General features: G+C 53.9%; 1 protein-coding gene across 2 annotated transcripts in view; it reads left to right on the top strand.

Moving 5' to 3' along the window:
• The first annotated feature begins 8,221 nt into the window (after positions 1–8,221).
• The window catches only part of MLLT1 (MLLT1 super elongation complex subunit), a 57,472-nt gene continuing 47,592 nt past the window's right edge, over positions 8,222–18,101 (top strand). For both annotated transcript variants that reach the window (XM_034657613.1, XM_011235438.3), the window contains exons 1-3: positions 8,222–8,296; positions 9,283–9,463; positions 16,279–16,361. In XM_034657613.1, coding sequence (XP_034513504.1) covers positions 8,237–8,296; positions 9,283–9,463; positions 16,279–16,361 — 324 coding nt within the window. In that variant the 5' untranslated portion in view covers positions 8,222–8,236. The remainder of the gene's footprint in view (positions 8,297–9,282; positions 9,464–16,278; positions 16,362–18,101) is intronic.

Below are 18,101 nucleotides of genomic sequence, written 5' to 3'. Positions count from 1 at the left end.
CCGACCCGCCCGCCGGGCCCTTCTCGGTCCCGGCCTCCCCGCCCACGCTCAGCTCCCGCCCGTCCCGCTTTGTGCTCGCCCGCCGCTCCCCCGGCCTTTATGTGGGGCGGGGGCGCCCCTCCCCCATCCGCGACCCCGGCCCGGCCGGAGCGCATCGGACTTCTCTGGGGACCCCTGCCTGGCCCAGCGCAGAGCCCCCTGAGACGCCCACCGGAACCGCAGCCCGGCCCAGACCCCTCGGGATGCTCATGGTGGTCCCAGTCCAGCCCTGAGTCTTCTCCTCAGGACCCCGGCCCAGGCCAGAGTCTCTACAGGCGGCTCAGACTCCCTTGGGACTCTCCCTGAGACTCCAGTCCAGCCCAGCACCCTTTGGGACGCTCCTCGGGCCCCTGAACCAGCCTAGAGCCCCCACAGGTGGCCCAGAAACCCCTGCGATGCCCTTTGGGACCCCAGTGTGGCCCAGAGCCCCTTGGACCCCAACCCACTCCATAGTCCCCGCAGGCCCCCCTGGGGACTCCAGTCCACTCCAGAGAGTCCCACAGCTGCCCCTGGGACCCTTCAGATTTGTCAGATCTGGGCTGTACCACCCTTCTTTGGATCCAGGGCCTGTCTCCTTTTCTCTCCGGACCCTTGGCCCTGAGTCCCCTCAAACTCCAAGAGCCCGCAGCCGGCTGCTGCTTCTTTCTTAAGCCAGTTGCTGGGGTTTAAATCCCCCCCTTCCCCGACAACCCACCCTGCAGAATCCCCTGGACCTTGGTGCAGCCTCCTGCTTCCTCAAACCTAGGCCCACCCTAAGCCTTCTTACCCCTCATTCTCTTCCAGGACCAAACCTTCTCTCTCCCTCAATCTTGCTACTGCCTTAGCCTGAGTGACCGTTTCCCCTCAAACTCTGGCTGGGGCCTGGGTTTTTCCCACAAGGACCCAGTCCTGCGTTGAGCTCACCCCCTTATCCCCATCTTGGAGTTGGGCTTGCTTCCTCAGACACTTTTGACCCCCCGCCCAACCTCCCCCCCTTCCTCAGCTCCCTCTGGTTTCAGGCCCCTAGTGCCTGAGGGGCTCTCTTTCACCTTTAGACCTTTCTCTCAGACCAGGCCCAGGGGCATTTTGTGCTCTGACCCGGAGCCCCCAAGCCCTTCAGATACCAGATGCCTCACTTTCCTCAGCTGGGGTCCTCTGTGCTCTTGTAACCCTGATTTACACTTCCCCACATTTTCCCCCAGTCCAGGCCTCGGTCTGCTTCTTTCACCCTCAGCTGGCTTCCCTTCACAGACCTGCAGTTTCCCCAGGCCCCTGTGTACCTCTCTCCTCACACTCAGGGTCTCCCACTTCCTCCCAATATCCCTCAGTCTGACGGTTTGGCTTTCAGCCACTATCCTCGCCCCCCAGCACACCCCATATCCCTTCCTTCCCCAGCATCTTAGAGCCTTCACTGAGAGCCTTGCTCCGAACTCAGGGTGGTTCCCCAGCCTCCATAAACTCTCCCCATGGCCCCTTTCCCTCCGTCTGGAAACCCGGAGTCAACTCTGTGAGTTTAAGTAAACCTGAGGCCTTTCAGGCCCTGGTCCCGCCTTCACCAGCTCTGCACGGTCTCCTCTTCAGTACCCACGCCCCTTCCCCCTCTCAAGCCCAGGACTGTTGTGGCCCCCAAGATGGGGTCATTTATTTCCTCATCCTTGCCCACTGCCCCTGGAAGCCAGGGGCGCCAGGCCAGGAAGGGCGGTGGTGTGGGCCTATGGGGGTGGCAGCTGAAATCTGCAGTTAGTGAGGGCAGGTTGGGGCGTCCCTGGCTGCTGGCGCCATCGAGGCGGCTCTGTCTGGTAAGACGCTGTGTGGCTGTGAGGTTTCAGGGGCGCGTGGGCAGGAGACCACCCCTTGTCCATCCTGGTCACCTGTGGTGGTACAGGATCATTACGGCCTTTCTCTTGAGAGGTAGGGTAGAGTTTATAGCTGTTGCATGGTGGATTTCTGTAGTGTGGTGTGAGTTCACCTCTCCTGAAGGGAGAGAGCTTGTTGCCTCCAGCCTGTGCTAAGTTAAAAAAAAAAAAAACCCAAGAGAATATACCTTCAGTGTCCACTCTCAGTGAGCCGCCCCCCCACCCGTGGGAAAGTCTTGTTGGGTACCACGCAGAGACAGAGTGTGGCTCCCTCCTGTCACCCCACCTGCTAGTCCCCCAGGGAGGTATCTTCAGCCCAAACATGTCTATTCCCCCATGATTTGCTGGGCCCTGGCTGTCTGGGTTGTTGTCATTTATGTAAGTGGAATGGTGGGGATAGGTGGCATTCTTGGCCATGACAGAGGGAGGGAACAGTCTTGCTTGAGTGGACTGGTGATCACACTCGGGCTGGGAGAGTGAGATCCCCACTGCCCAGGGTGCAGCTGCTAGCACCTGCTTACATTCAAATGCACCAGAATGAAAAAGGCAGTTTCTCAGTGGCACCAGCCACATTTTAAGTGCCCATTAACCCCCACTATGGAGCTGCTGGCCACCTTAATGGGCAGCTCAGAAAGACAGCAGTTCCATCATGGCAGAAAGTTCCATGGGGCAGTGCTAGTCTAGATCTTTGCAGAAGTATTTGCAAGTGAAACTGATCCTAAAGGAAAGTACGTGGCATTCTGTCTGATTGTCTATTCCTGGCTGCATTTCTGTCAGTCTGGGAGATGCCCGGGAGTTCTGTCCCTTCCTTACAGAGGTGGCAGTCCCTGGGAAGACAGGAGAGAATGGTGTCCTTTACCCAAGTGGGTGAGTGGGCTGTGAACGTTCTGGAATGACTTTGGTGCATGGAAAATGCTTTGAATTCACCAGAATCTCGGTTTTCCCTTTCTCCCTTGAGATGCCCCAAACCTGTAAATGCCTCAGCCTGATGGGAAACAACAGGACTTTCCCTGAAGGGCCCCTTGCCCCGCTTGCTTTGGGAGGGTTTGATTCTCTTTACCTTCCTGCCGTGTTCTTTAGAACTTTCAGGTTCAGCTAAAGAAGGGGGATTCTGCGTTTTTTCTGGGCTCCCAACTTCTCAGCATTGAAATCCTTTCCCCATGGCCAGGAAGAGTCTTTCTGGTTCCCTTTGCCCTGACTTTAAATCATCTATTTGATTCCCCTAACCCCCAGTCCAGACTTAAAGGTCCCTTGTCTGTGGTGTTTGTATTTGGGGGGTCATGGCTGGGAGGCATGGATGGTGTGGAAGGATGGGCATGGGTGAAGACGGACCAGATGGTGAGAACATGGAGAAAGGAGGAAGGGGACAGCATCTCTGGGCACTGGGGTGGCCTAGGGAGCTAGGGGTGGTGTTGGCTTTTGGGTGGTCCTGTTCTCTTAAGGACCAGGGAGTCCTCCGCTCACAGAAGTACTGCACCTGTCACCTAAGGAGGGCAGCTGGCCCATTGAATCACACAGTTGAAATAGTACTTGCTGATTCTCCCAAGTTCAGATGTAAGATCCACTGCTCTTGACCATCCTCTGTTGTTCCAGAAGGGGAGGTTTGTTTCTGACAGCAGTGGCCCAGTTTACAGATACGGAAATGGAGGCTCAGGAGGGTCCCAAGAGAAGTCAGGACCAGGTGGGATTCCTAGGTAACTGTGTCCTTTTCCCAAACCTTACGGAGAAATGCTCAGACTTGTGCAGAGCACTGACTTCAGGGTGACGGGATTCTCCCCCACCCAGCTCTGAAACTGTCACTGGGAAGTTGACCTGTCATGTGGTTTGTCCTAAAGTTGATAGGGTGTATAGTACTTGAGGTAGGAACCAGAGTCCTGTTCACCTTTGTATCTGTCATAGTTTCTTCCTTTCTTTTTAAAGATTTATTTTGGAGAGAGTGTGAGAGTGAGTGAATTGGGCAGGAGGGGCAGAGGGACAGAGACTCTCAAGCAGATTCCCCACTGAGCATGGAGCCTGATGTGGGGCTCGATCCCATGACCCTGAGATCATGACCTAAGCTGAAATCAAGAGTCAGATGCTTAACTGACTGAGCCACCCAGGCATCCTGTATCCATCATAGTTTCTAACTCAGAGTTTTGCACTTAGCTTTGCCAACTGTTGGTTGCATAAAAGTAACTAGGAATCTGTCACTTTGTAACCAGGCCCACCTGGCATGCAGTTGGATGCCTTGGTTAGTGTTGTGCTCCTTCAGAGATCTCCCAGCGCTTCTTCCTGGAGAACTTGGGTCATAGCTGGTACACCATCTCCATGTCTGTGGGCATGAATGTCAGTACACATATGTAGTATAAACCCTGTCCAGGCCTCCCTAGCCGGCTAGTAAGGGTCAGTCTTCCCGGGAACCTGCAAGCTAAGAATCGGGGGTGTCATCGCATCTCCTTATGGTCTGCACACTTATCCTTAGTTTCCGGGGAGAGCCCCTTTTGTCCCTTTGTCATTAACCTTATGCCCTGGGCCAAAGGGACAAGGCCAGATGAGAAGCACAGGTGCTGGCCACCTGCCCCCTCCCCCCATTGTGTCACTGGTTAGAAGACCAAGGCCTCATGCAGGGGTCCTTTGGCTCTGTCCCCACCTCTGGGTGGGCAGTCTTCCGCTTGAGAGCATTGTCATTGAGGGATATCCATCATGATCCCATCTTTCTCATGTTCTGATCCAGTGGCTGCTCTTGAGAGCCCCCAGCTGGGTCTGGAGGCAGAAAGTTCTGCCAAGAGTGTTTTATTCGGTCTTGTGTTGCTGTCACTCTGTGGGGCCAGCACCTTCTCCCACTTGCGTACGTGTGGACCATGTTGCCAGCAGCCGTGCCAGACCCAGTTGGACTTGGCACGGTCAGTGTAGGCCGGTGAGGGGAAAAGGCTCTTTGGTGTTCTCTCCTCCTGGGAGGGGAGGGAATTGTTGTATCTGAGGGAATTGGATACGGTAGCCAAACTCCAGGCATAATTATACCACTTGGTAAAATATGAATTCCCAGAGGAAAGGGCATCTGTTGAAGAGAATTCCCACGAGGAAATCAGGGGAACTCTTACAGATAAACTCGTTGTTAAAGACCTGCTTTTGGGGGCCCAGGCCGAGGGCGGGGTTCGTGGGATGTGGGAAGAATCTGATGAGGAAAGGCCTTTGAAGCAACGGAGCTGTTGGAAGGAGGCTGGCTCACTCTGCCAGGTGTTCATGTGAGTCCACACTTGGGGGGATCTCCACTGTTTAGTGAAGAAGTGCCCGCCAGGGTCTGCTGGCCTGGCTGGCAAGACTTAGGATTACCACCCTTGGGTTCCAGTTGATCTGGAGAGAGCAGTGTTTGGCTGAGGCCCTCAGCCCAAGCCTGACTGCCCCCCAGTCGCCCTCAGAGCCCTGGGGTGGCTCCATCTCCATCTGAGGGTCTTCCAGATGATTTCCCAGAAGTAAAGCAGTGAACTCTTTCTGGGGCAGGCCTGGAATGTTCCCCCTTTATTCCCAGCTTTTGTGGGCGGCAAAGTGGTTCCCAGGGTTCTGGGACATGGCAGGCACGGGTCCCCCAGGCTACTTCCAGCCACTCACTCGGAGCTTACGCGGGGTGCCTCCAAGCAACCCACAGGACAAGTGAGATGCATTCCTTCCAAGATGGTTGAGAGCTTAACCTAATGGCAGTTCACCTTTACAGAGCCAGGCACCCTTCCTGGAGAGAGAGCTCACTGATTTCAGTTCTTTGGTTCTGCTGCATGGGGAAGGCGTCCAGGTGGAGTAAGGCAGGAGGGGGGCAGAACCCTTGAAGGTGGAATTGGCTTAGTTGTGCTAATAAATTATCATGACTTGACAAGTCAGAGTAGCTAGGGGAGGGCTCAGTTCCTTGTCTGTCTCCAGTTCAAGTCGCTTGAATGTCTGACTGAATCAGTGATTTCTTTCCTAAGACAGTGGCTCAGAATCTGACTCCACCATCTTTATTTCTTGAAAGAGTCCAGCGTTCAGGGGAGCATTCCTCTCCTTAGTGCACCAGCATACGCTGTCGTCGGCCCCTCAAGGCAGGGGGGGTGTCCAGGCTGTGTTGGCGCCAGCCCCTGGGGCCCCGATGCTGCCCGGGCAGAGCTTTGGGCATGGTCTGCCAGCTGCAGAGATCACCCCGTGCCGCTTCACAACCTTCCTGTTTACTTTGGCCTCGGGAGCGGTTTTTTGGCGCTTCATTCTCTCCCTCTCCGATGGAACTGTGGTCTTCCATTCTTTCACAATAACTGCCCTGCCCCTGGTGTGCCCTGGGTAGCAGCCCCAGCTAATCAGAAATGCTGAGAAGGTAGCCGGATTGGTGAATAGCCAACTCTGAGGAGACTTCTCGGGACGTAGGAGTTAACACCGGAGAACTGAAAGTCAGAGTCATTTGCCAGTGTATGGTTCTGATCATATGTATTTAGTTCACCTGTAACCCTCCCAGCAATCCAGGGAGTGTCTCCCGGTTTCTCAGTGTGAAGACGGGTGGGCGAGAAAGGCACAGTTTCTGTCCTGCGTGTAAGGGCATCAGGGGGTTACGGTCCACTGTTCGGGCTCATTTATGTTGAACGTGGACTGTGTGCAGCGCTCTGCAGATGGACGCTTGTGGTCGATCGGAGTATTACTTGTTTATCCAGACGTTTGCTCCCTCATCTCTAGCTTTTGGTGTGGTGCTCCCCCCCTGAGTAGCCCCTGTTGCCTGTCCCCCTCCCCCACACTCCCACCACCACTTGGCCTCTGCAGCACCCCAATGCCCTGGGTCTTGGGGTTGAGCTTCCTTGTCTCTCCTCCATCCACTGCTTTTGTTTTTTTGTTTTTTTGTTTTTTTTAGTTTGTTCATTTATTATTTATGTCGTCTCTACACCCAGTGCGGGGCTCGAACTCATGGCTTGGAGATCAAGAGCTGCATGCCCTATGGACTGAGCCACTCAGGCGCCCCTCCATCCACTCTTAAGTCCTGCCAGTTCTCCCTTTTCAGACTTGACTAACTGTCCTTTTCCAGCCACTCCCTCTGGTTGTCTCCCAGCAGGCTTGTTGTTTGTCTGTCTGTCCTTTTCTGCCTTCAGCCTAAATTGTACACAATTGCCGGGGAATTTTGACTCAGATACTGTTTCCTTGCATCCATCATCTGCTTACAATTGGCTGTCATTTCTGCTGTGGGGAATCTAAATGCTCCATCCCGATCCCCACCCATCCCTCCAGTGGCCCCGGACCCAGCGAGCCCCTGCTCTTTTCCCCGTGGAGCCCCACAGTGACTGTGATCCCGTGCTGGGGGATCTCCCATTCTGTGGTTTACAGTTGGCTCGCTAAGTGCGCAGAGCCTCCCACTAGCTCTTCCATACGCTGGGCCCACCCTGTCCTTATCGGTGTCCTCATTGGCCCTTCCCTCTTGGAAAGCACCACTTAAAATTTGCTGATCTAGGAAGGCTCTTTAGTTTGAATTATCTCATATTATTGATGCCCCGTGTATGGTGATTCCAAGACGGAAGTAGAAGGAAGAGCTAGATGTGATCCCTGGGGAGGCAGCAGTGAGCAGCCAAGGAGGTTGGGGGGCTGGTGAAGTGGGTGCTGTGGTGTACCCAGACTGCCGCGGAGCCTCTAAGGCATGCCACCAGCTTGGGGACAGCTCGTGTGTGTGTGTGTGTGTGTGTGTGCGCACACACGCGCACCTCAACACATAAAACCTACATTGGATGGCAAGACACATTCTGACTTCAAAAAGCTTAAAAAGTGAAAAACGATGAGGATCTTGGACTTGAGGAAACACACAGGTGGGAGACGGGAGGTGTGCTGAGGCGTTTGGACTTTATTCTGAGGGAGTGGCAACTCCCTCGAAAGCTGAACCGGTGGAGCGATAGTTTGTGTCTGACCTGCTTTCCTGGCAGTGACCGAGAGGGCGAGGAGGGAGGGAGGGAGGACGCTGGTGCGGGGATCTGCTCCCTGGCCGGGGTTGGGGGGGGGGTTGGAATCACGGAAGAGGCAGGAGGACACAAGGTCAGCTGGGGAGAAAGGGGGTCCAAAGTACAGAGCAGGAGGTCTCTGGTGGGCGGTGGGGAGGGTGGTTCCCTGGAGAGGGGCTTTGCTGGGGAAGTGTGGGTTGCACAGGCCGCCCAGCAGCTTGCTCTTGGCTGTCTCAGTGCTTAGGAACAAGTGTCCACTTGGCCTTTGCTTTCTTTGTAACATTCTTGCATTTGATACTAGGTGTCAGGCTGTATCTATGAGAAGCCTGGGGAGGATCTTGCAGACCAGACTGGATGTTTGCAGTGGGTTCCCTGTCAGTGGTTTTGGCCCACCTAGGCATAAACCTTGTGGCTTTGTGTTCAGTGGAGGGGAACTGGCACGAGCTACCTCACATGTCAGGCACAGTGTCACACACGTGCGTAAGGAAGGGAGCCTGGCTGCCAAAGCTGCAGGTACACCTGGGACCTGGTCCCTCCGTTCTCACCGAACCACTGTTCTGCTCTTAAAACTGAGAGCCAGTGTTTGTGTGGACTCAGGTGACCCCAAGGGTCTCTGTTCTTCAGAGGCATCCCACGGGACATAGGTGAGGGAACACGCTTTAATCAAGGAGCTTGGGTGACTTGACCAGGGAGGCAAGATGGCAGAAGGGCTCAGCAGGCCCTTGGGGGACACACCTGTGCTTGAATCCGGGCCCTGCTCCCTACCAGCTGACGGTGTGCTGCTTAGCAGCTCAATCCTGGGGCCTTGGTTTCCTCCTCTGTAAACTAAAGTAACCGCACTATGAGTCACACTGGGAGATGTATTCAGAGAGCCCTGGGTGAGGATTCCAGCCCTGGACAAGGAGCCACCCCCAAGAGTTAGATAGCAGAGCAGAGCCAAAAGATTGGGAGCCGATGTGTTCCAGCAGTGACAGATGCTAAGAACATAGGATGTGACACAGAGTGACAGGTGGTGGTGGGTGTGTTCAGGTTGGGTGGCCAGGGGGTCTTCCCAGAGGAGGGGCACTCAAGCTGAGACTTCAGTGACAAAAAGGAGCCAGCCGTGGAAAGGCCTAGGGAAAGAGCACCCGAGGCAGAGGGAACCACAGGTGCTGAGGCCCCAAGATAGGAAGGAGCAGAGCTTGTCAGAGGAATAGCGGGGAGGTTGCCCGGCGGGGCGGAGGATGAGGGCAAGGGCGGGAGGAAACGCAGGGCCTCCAGTGGGCGGGCTGGGGAGAAGAGGGCCTGCCAGGCAGCTCGCACGGTGTCCGGTCCACTATAAGCACCGGGAGGCTCTTTGCACTCTCATTGTGGGTTGGGAATCCTGTGGCGGTGCTCGAGAGTCTTGTCTTGTCCTGTGGCCAGTGTTGACAATGTTCTGTAGGCGTGGGGGTGGGACGGCTTGTAGTCCCCTCTTCTGGGCTTTTCACTGACCCGTGCTGGCCTCTTTCTCCCTCCAGTGTACTGTCCAGGTCAAGTTAGAGCTGGGACACCGCGCCCAACTGCGCAAGAAGCCCACCACGGAGGGGTTCACCCACGATTGGATGGTGTTTGTCCGTGGCCCCGAACAATGTGAAATCCAGCACTTCGTGGAGAAAGTGGTCTTCCGGCTGCACGACAGCTTCCCCAAGCCCAAGCGCGGTGAGTGTCTCGAACCTGGAGGGGCAGCCCTGCGGGGATGAGTGTTGTGACAGAACCCGCGTGTCATCACTCCTTGAAAGGCCTGTTTCCTCCCTCTCTCCAGGAGCAGGGGAGCCCACACTCTGAGCTTCTGGCTTGCACCTCTTTCCATGCTGGAGGGAAGGTACCCAGCCAGGATGCGGCCCTTCTCTAACCTTGAAATAAAATGGTCCTCCCTCCTGTCTGCTTCTTCAGCTGATGAGTTCATTGTAGGGAAAACCCAAAGGAGGTAGTGACTGTGTCTTGTGTCATTGTTTAGACTTGGGCTCTGTCTGAGAAGCATCCAGAGAATGTAGCCAGTGGCCAGTGGGTGGGAAGGGTGACTTACTCCCACCTGGTGAGTAATCAGGAAATTGCTTATTGGGCCTACTTTTGATGAGAGATGCCCTTTTAAGAATTCGTGATATTTGGGGCGAAAAGCATAAAGGGTTCTCATTTCACCGCTGTCTTGTTTTGTGTCTTCCTTCCCTGCCCCACCCCTCAGACTGCTGTTTGTTGAGCAGAAGGAAGCGCCTCATTCATCTGTTCTGCACAGATCTCGATTACCTGTGGCCTGGTAGTTTGATGGAGCGGAGAGGCAGCAACTGACCGAGCTTAAGGGGGGAAAGGGTCAGAGAGCACTCCCTGGGGAATTTGGGTGAAGTTGGTGACCGTCTTGTTAACTCTGTGGGGGCTGGGGCCGTGTCTGCTTTTCTCACCGTTGAGTCCCCCGGGTGAAGTGTGGCACGTCACGGGGGTCCAGTAAATAATTTCTTGAATGGATGTGCCGATAAAGGAAAGACTTTTTTGCTGGAAAAGTACTGCGGGATGGGGAGAGCCACTGCTGAGCCCTCCGCCCCATGCTGGGGGCCGTGGGGGCTGAGCGTGAGCAAGCGTGGCTGGCCTCAGGCTGAAGCGGGAGCACGGCGTGGGATCCCCTGGGGGCCTGGGCCTGTGCCAGCAAGTGGCTTGTGGTTTAGCGGGGAAATGACGTCTATTACACATGCAGAAAGTTCTGGTTCACAAGGGAAGGCAGCTGGAGATTCCTAGCAGTGTGGTAGCCATTTCTTTTTCTTCGGGTTTCTTCCATCAGCTCTCACCTACTCCTTTCCTTCATTTCTCCTTTCCTGGGTCTCCTGTTCCTTCTTTCCTTCCTGAGCATCCTGGTGGAGAGCAGCTCTGGTTACCACAACAGCAGATGTCTGTCAAGTACCTTCAGGAATAATAGTCCATGGTGCTTACCGGACACTTCCTGCTCAGCTCTTTTCCCGTGCGGGGTCCCTGTGCAATCTCCCTGCGGTGCCCTGACCCATGGGAGACAGGCTCAAGAGGGCCCGCTGCGTGGCCTGTGCTTTAAAGCAGGGTCTGCACACTGGCGCCGGGGGCTGGGGCAGCGCCGCCTGCTTGTTACCGGCACCCAGCACGCCCCTTCAGTCAGGCGTGCCCGCTTGCCGTCGGTGCTGCCCTCCTGGGCTGGGCCCTCCGCGCCTCCTTAGGCAGCTTCCTCTCTAGTTCTTCACCGTTGCCCTCCCCTGTCTTATCCCCTTCTCTCTGGGGTGGCCCCAGCGTGATGTTTCCATCCACCTTTAAGCTGTTTATTTTATCTTGGTCCCCCCGGGCACCAGAAGTAACACGAATGGCAGTCTGCGTTTATCGTGCGCTTGCTCTGCCATGCTCGTGGCAGTCCTGCCGCGTGGGGCCTCCCAGAATCCCTCAAGGCAGGTGTGTTCACGGAGGTTCAGAGAGGCCCGGGGGCCCGCGGTGGTCACGTGGAGGTGGCCGCTGCTGTGTTCCAGGTACTTGGGAGATGGGGTGATGAGGGGGGCGCGCTCTCTGAACGCGTCATTTCAGGGGCAGAGGTGTGACCGGTAACTGAAGTGTGCCGGTTGCCAAGTCTGTCTGTAAGCGCGGACGCCCGACCACAGAGAGCAGCTGTACCAGATGTATCACGTCGTTAGCATGGCTGTGTTGACCAAACTCATCTTGTCATTTGTCAGCGAGACACGGATCAGGTTAAAGAGGGAGTGAGTTTCACGCAGGGCTCTCTGAAATTACAGTTGATACCCTTAAAAAGTATTTTTTCCATCAAATACATACTCCTAACAAACCCAGCTGAAGTGTGCAGAGCGGGAAGCTCCCCTTTCTGTCTCACACTGGCCATACTGCCCCAGGGCACTCGAGCCCTTTCTGGATTTCTCCTTCCTGAACATCTGAAAGTAGTAGGAGCAGATCTGCTACCTCTTGGTTTTCCAAATTAAAACAATATTTTTAACTTACCAGCTCTCTCCTAAACTGCGGCCCTTCCTCAGCATCTCCTTTCACGTGTTGTAGGTAAGGGATTGGTTTTCAGGGTTGTCTTTGTGACTTTGAACAAGGAGGCAAACCTGCCCATCTTTCGGATCCTTTGCAACAGCTCCCGTCACCCTTGGAGGAAGACCTCTGGCTGCTGGGTCTCACTCACGGCTTCTTGGCTCAGCCACCCACATGCCACATGCTTCGTAGCCTTTTTCTGTTTTTTTGTTTTTGGTTTTTTCCCTCCTTAGCCCTATCTTAACAAATTATACATGTTACTTATCTTGTCCATCGTCCCTCCTCCCCCAAGGGAGAGATTTATGTCTTGCTGTCTGCAGTTTGCTGCTGTGACCTTAGTACTGAAAGGATACAGTAAATATTTATTGAGTGAATGAATGGATTCTCCAGCCCATCAACTTTTGTCTGTCCTTTCTAACTTTCCACCTGGGAGGAGAAGGAGCTGAGCACCCCGTCTTTCCTTGCACCTTACACCCTTCCTTTTGGGGGCTAAGCTTCTGCTCCCAGATTAGGGGTTAATTCTAGAAGGTGGAAACCAGCTGTTCTGTTGGTTCTGTTCCCTGTTGGGCTGGTCATGTTCCCAGGATTTCATTCATCCTCTGAGCTCCAGGCCACCCAAAGGAGAATGCTCAAGGTCATGTCAAGGTCAGGTGGGTCCTTTTGATCATTCTTGGCTAAAATTTTGCCCTGTTTACTTTGCCTCATATTTGGGCTGTAACTTTGAATAAATTGCTTCTCCCCCTTTTTCCCCTCATATTGTTCTTCGACATCCAAAGAGCTTCACTTTTTTCATATCCTCTCAGTCATTTCCTTTATCTGGTGGAGTTCTTCTTCCCCTCCTGGATATTTCGTTCTGGTTCTCTTTATCTTCCTTCTCTAATTAGGACGGGCAGCTTTCAAGGCCACCTCTTTAGCTGTTACCCTGGGACTTCATTGTTCTCCTGGGGGCATTTATTTATTACCCTGTGTTTTGGCTTGTTGTTTTACTGGAGTGATTGCTAAAATAAGGTCCAAAGAAATGAATTACTTAAGCAGTTTCTGAAGAGAGGCATGTGGGAAATAAACTCTGACTCCTAGTGCATTGGAGAGCCCTTTATTCTGTTCTCACGCTTGACTGATAGTTTGGTTGGGTATAATATTTTAGTTTGAGACTTGCGTTCCCTGAGAACTTTAAAGCACTGCTTCATTCCCTTCGGAGGAGTCCGCTGCTGTTGGGTTCTGACACTAATGCAGATGACCTGTTTTGTTTGTTTGTGTGCATTTCTCTAGAAGCAGTTAGGATATTTTTTATAGTGTTGGTTTCTGGGGTCTTTTTGTTGTTCTTGATGTTGGATGTTTGATGTCTTTCGCTTTTAACTCTGAAAGGTTTTCTTCTACTTGTTTGACAGTCTCTTTTTATTTTCTCTTTTTTCTTTCTGGGATGCTCCTTACTTAACTCCTGTGTGCTTAAATCTCTTCGTATGTAAAACAGGAACAGTTCTATCTGTCTCACGAGGCTGTCCTCAGGATTAAATACACTAGTATGTATGAAGTGCTAAGAACAGTGCCTGGCATACAGTAGATGCTTTATAAATATCAGGTGCTGTTATATTTGTTTAATTTGAATTGTTTCTTTACATCTCACCCTTTAAAAATGGATCTTTTTGCTCTGCATCCTGGGAGGTTTCCTCCACTTTCTAGTCTTTCCACTGAGTTATAAAGTTCTAAGTACTCTGTTTGTAACATCGAAGAACGCTTTACTACTCTCTAATTGTCCTTTTTAAAATACTTTGTTTTTATTTGTTGGGCATATCCTGGATCTGAGGACATTGGCTCTAGTTTGCTGTTGTTGTTGTTGTTTTTAACATTTTTCCCAGTTCCCATGTGGCCTCCAAATTATTCCTGTTTCTCTGGGCTCTTTCCTGCAGGTGAGAACTCTCACTGAGAGCTCTTTGTAAGGCAGGGTGGGTTTTGTCGACCAGCAGGCTTCTGGTTAGGCAGTGGACCCCCCAATTTCAAGATGAGGTCATGAAAAGGTAGTGGTCTATGCTGGGAAGGGGTCAGTGTGGCTGGATCTAGGACCTGAGGCCAGGCTGGCAAGAGATGAGGCCGGTCGTGATGAAGCACCTTGCAACACCCTTGAGGGGCTTGAACTTGGTCCTGAGGGCAGTGGGAAGCCATCGGGGACACAGTCCGGTTCACAGTTCAGAATGATCATTACAGCTGCCCGTGCAGAAGATGCCCAGGAGTGAGCCTGAGACAGAACAGCGAGTTAGGTGCTGGGCGGTAACCCGTGCGAGTGGCGGTGAGCCTGGGCTGGAGCAGAGGCACAGGGCACCGGGGCAGTGGGTGCACTCCAGAGTGTTTTGGAGGTAGACAGACGTGATAGAGCTCGGTGACAGGTAAGCTTGGCAGAGGGAGGAGTCAGGGTGAACTCAGGTCCTTGGGTGGGTGATGGGCAGTCTGGGTCCTGAGCTGTGGGATGCTGGGGAGGTGCAGGTTTAAGAGGGGAATAGGAGGTGGCTTGGGTCGGCTACATCTGAGCTTCCCATCTAGCACCTACAGGAGGATATCTGAGGAGCAGAAGGAGACTGACCGGAATAGAGATTTGCTGCTGACCTCACCTGTGATAGTGTTCCTGGGCTACCTGGGTTTACTACCTGTTGACCCAGCCTGTTGTCCTGGAGCAGGGCTGCTCGTTATTTCTAGGTGGGCTGACCATCAGACTGAGGGTGGTGACACAGCCAGACTAAGCTGTCCAGACCAGAGGTGTCCTCGTGGCCTCTGCCATCACTCCAGCCCCTGACACTGCTAGACATAGTGGTGGAGTGAATGAATGGACGCAGTCGCTGCCGCATTTGGTGGCAATAATGCTTCATGCCTAGACCCTGATGTCAGGTGACGGTGTTCAGGGTGCTCAACAGAGGCAGCGAGGCCACCGCTGGCCTCCAGGAGGCTGTGCTGTGTGCTGTGGCATGTCTTGGGGCTGTTTTGGGAGCCCCCTCCCCCCAACACCTGATGGGGAAGGAGGCTGTGCTGTGTGCTGTGGCATGTCTTGGGGCTGTTTTGGGAGCCCCCTCCCCCCAACACCTGATGGGGAAGTCAGTCCAGTTGAGTAAGCTTCATATACCAGCAGTGGGCAAGGTCCTGCCCCCCGGAAGTGTCTCCTATGGCGGGGCACGGGAACTGGCTCCTAAAGTGCCCAGTGAGCACACAGCTGGGGAGATGGTAGCGGGCCTGCAGCAGGACTTCGAAGGGAGCGCAGTCTTCAACAGGGGAGGGTGGGGTGGGGTGGATGGAGCCTTGGGCGAGGTTCCTGGAGCCAAGGCCAGCTCATACCTGTGCAGCTCATCCCTGCTCCAGTCTCTGAGGCCAGCGGGGCTGAGCCACAAGCCGATTCCCTGCTCGCCTGGGGTTTGCAGGCTGAGGTCCCATGCAGTACTTTCCAGCTAGCCCTGCCTTTGAGGGTCCCTAGTTATTCCAAACCTACCCTGTTGGCCAGTTTTGTTGGGGTAGATAAGATTCATGAGATATTTGACCTATGGTATTGGATGAGATATTTGAGAGCTGAAAAGATTTTTTTTAAAAGAAAAACCTTACACCATTTTAATTTTTAAAAATTCTTTTTGATTATGTTCTGCGCACTGTTTTCCATCAGTTTCTGACCCACTTAAGAACTACCTGAATGGTGCAGACATGTGCATAACGGTTTTTCACGATTGGCAGGATGTTTTCCTGTCTCCCAATAGTGATTGCTTCTGGAGAGGGAGGGGTGACAGACCAGGGGAGTGGACCTGTACTATTTGGATTTTTCTTAAAAGCAGGAGAACGGTATTTTCACGACAGCTTGCATGTCAGAACATTGAGGTTCATTCTGGAGGGTGTGGTTGCTGGAGGTCATTTTACTTGTACTTTGCTGTTCTTTTTAGTTTCAGTTGTTTTTTTTTTTCATCTCTGGGGTTAACGAGTCTCTATTCAGTCACTTGGGAATGCCTTTGTGAGATGCTAAAATGGAACCCAGGGGAGTCCCAGGGAAGACCCGCTCCTATCTCCCCACGTCTGTGTCACTGGCCCCAGCTGGGCCTCTGTTAGCATGTTTGAGTGAGCAGTGGAAGGCGGCAGATACGGCCCTCCCTGCCAGGGACGCTGGGGCCCCACAGGGTCTGGCACCTCACTGTCCCGATTTGGTTGAACTCTGTGGCTGTCCCTGTGGCTGGCAGTGGCTACTCTGTCTTAGCTTGTTTCACGTCCCTTCCTGCGCCCCTCTGCTGCCCTCCTTCCATGGTGTGGTCAACTTTCTCCTGCTCTGATTCTTCTATGCCCCATGATGCTTCAAATTCCATGGGATTCGACACTCCCAGGGGGAGCTGGCCTTCTGAAAAGTTACAATCCTGCGAGGCCTGTTGAGCCCTGAGAAGAGGCACAGAGGGGCCGCGAGCTTACTGCTGCTGGCGGTTGGGCCTTTGAGTGTGCAGGAAGCTGATGATGCACTTTCCCTTTCTTTTTAGTGTGCAAGGAGCCCCCTTACAAAGTGGAGGAGTCGGGTTACGCTGGCTTCATCATGCCCATCGAGGTGTACTTCAAAAACAAGGTAGGATCCCGGGGTGGCAGCGAGAAGGACACACCATTCACAGAAGAGGAGGTGGAGCCCGGGCTGCGTGCGGCAGGGAGTGTTGGAGTCACTCGGAGCGGATATCCGAGTTAGAGTGCCGGCGCACGAAGTGGGGCGTCCGTCTCGTGTGGGAGGCGGGGGCTGGGGAACTGGCCTGCTGGGACGGCAGGTGGGAGTGCACATGGATGTGGCCTTCTCGGGGAGCAGCTGGGCCACATCCGTGTTCAGTTGCCCCGCAGGTGTGTGTGGGCCCTGAGTCAGCAGTGACGTGCCATGACAGGGCCAGATTGCGTGGATGGTCTCAGGGGGTTAGTCGCCGGCCATGAGCAGTGGCCAAGATGCAGAAGTTATGTAAAAGGTCTGACGGTAGGCAAGTGGTTCGATGTGTTTATGGTGCATCTATGCAGAATCTCGATGACCTGCAGGGTGGGGGGGGCTTAATATTGTTGAGTAGAAAAAGCACGTTTATGTATATTATTCATAGAGAAAAGGAGGTAGGTTTATCAGACATGTGAAAAGGGTAATCTGAGGGGTAGGGTTATAAGGGGTTTTTGTTTTATTTTTTCCATGTGTACTTTTAAACACAATGAATATCTATATTTACATATGTTTTATTCCGTCCCGGCCACTGTAACTAAATACCACAGACTGGGTGGCTTATAAACAACAGAGATTTATTGCTTATGGTTCTGGAAGCTGGAAGTTGTGATCAGGGTGACCACTGGGTTGGGGAGGGCCCTCTCCCGGGTCACAGACTTCTTGTGTCCTCACACGGAGGAAGAGGCAGGATGTGAGGGGTGTCTTTCATAAGCACACACATCCCATTCATGAGGGCTCAGGACCCAATCACCTTCTGAGCTCCCACCTCCTCTTTCCGGCACCTCCGGGGGTTAGGACTCCACATAGGAATTTGGGGGGGACACATTCAGACCACAGCGTGGTTTTTTTTTTGTTTTTTTAAGAGCCCAGTGATGCAGATAAAGAGCCTTCCTGGCAGCCTCCCTCTGCTTCTCCCAGGCGCCACCAAGAGGCCATGGTGAGCTTTCCTGGCTCAGATGTGTGCTTTTCCACAAGCACAGCTAGACTGACTGTGGGCAGCTCTGCCTTCTTCAGGAAGGAGCTCTCTGTGGGAAGCCAGCGGATGCCACCGCTTGCCTAATGAGTCCCTTGTTTAGGCCTGGCTTTTCCACACACCACCAGGCATCAAGGGCCTCGGGGAATGGTGCTCAGGTGTGCTGACCCTCCGGGAGCCGAGTGCCACTTCAGCGGGTGTGACTCAGTGGGATTTGGCTGTGGGACCTCTTGGGCCCAGATCACAGAAGCCTGGGTCCTCCTGAGGCTTTCAGGGGATCAAGACCTGAGAGGCCCGGGGAGTGGCCACTCTTGAGAGAAGAGGCCAGCCTGTGTGCATGGGCAAAGGCTCCGTGTCTCTTCAGCAAGGGCTGAGGGGGGAGATACAGGGGAGAGACTGCCCTGCTGGGGCTGGGCCCTGCAGCAGGCGGCGGGGCAGTCTTCCGAAGTCCCGCCTAAGGAGGCCTCTCACTGCTCCAGGAGTGTGGAGGAGGGGGTGGGGACTGCAGAGGTGGGACGGATGCCAGGGTGAGTCTCTGGGCAGGTGTCGCTGGCCTCTCAGTCCCTGGGGGCAGCGTGTGGTGGGGGATGATAGCAGCCCGCTGATGGCTGGGAAGACTGAGTCCGTCTGCAGAAAGCTCTCGGTCT

This window comes from Ailuropoda melanoleuca, chromosome 4 (assembly GCF_002007445.2).
Source record: "Ailuropoda melanoleuca isolate Jingjing chromosome 4, ASM200744v2, whole genome shotgun sequence".
Taxonomy (NCBI): Eukaryota; Metazoa; Chordata; class Mammalia; order Carnivora; family Ursidae; genus Ailuropoda; species Ailuropoda melanoleuca.
This window is presented reverse-complemented; position numbering and strand designations above follow the sequence as displayed.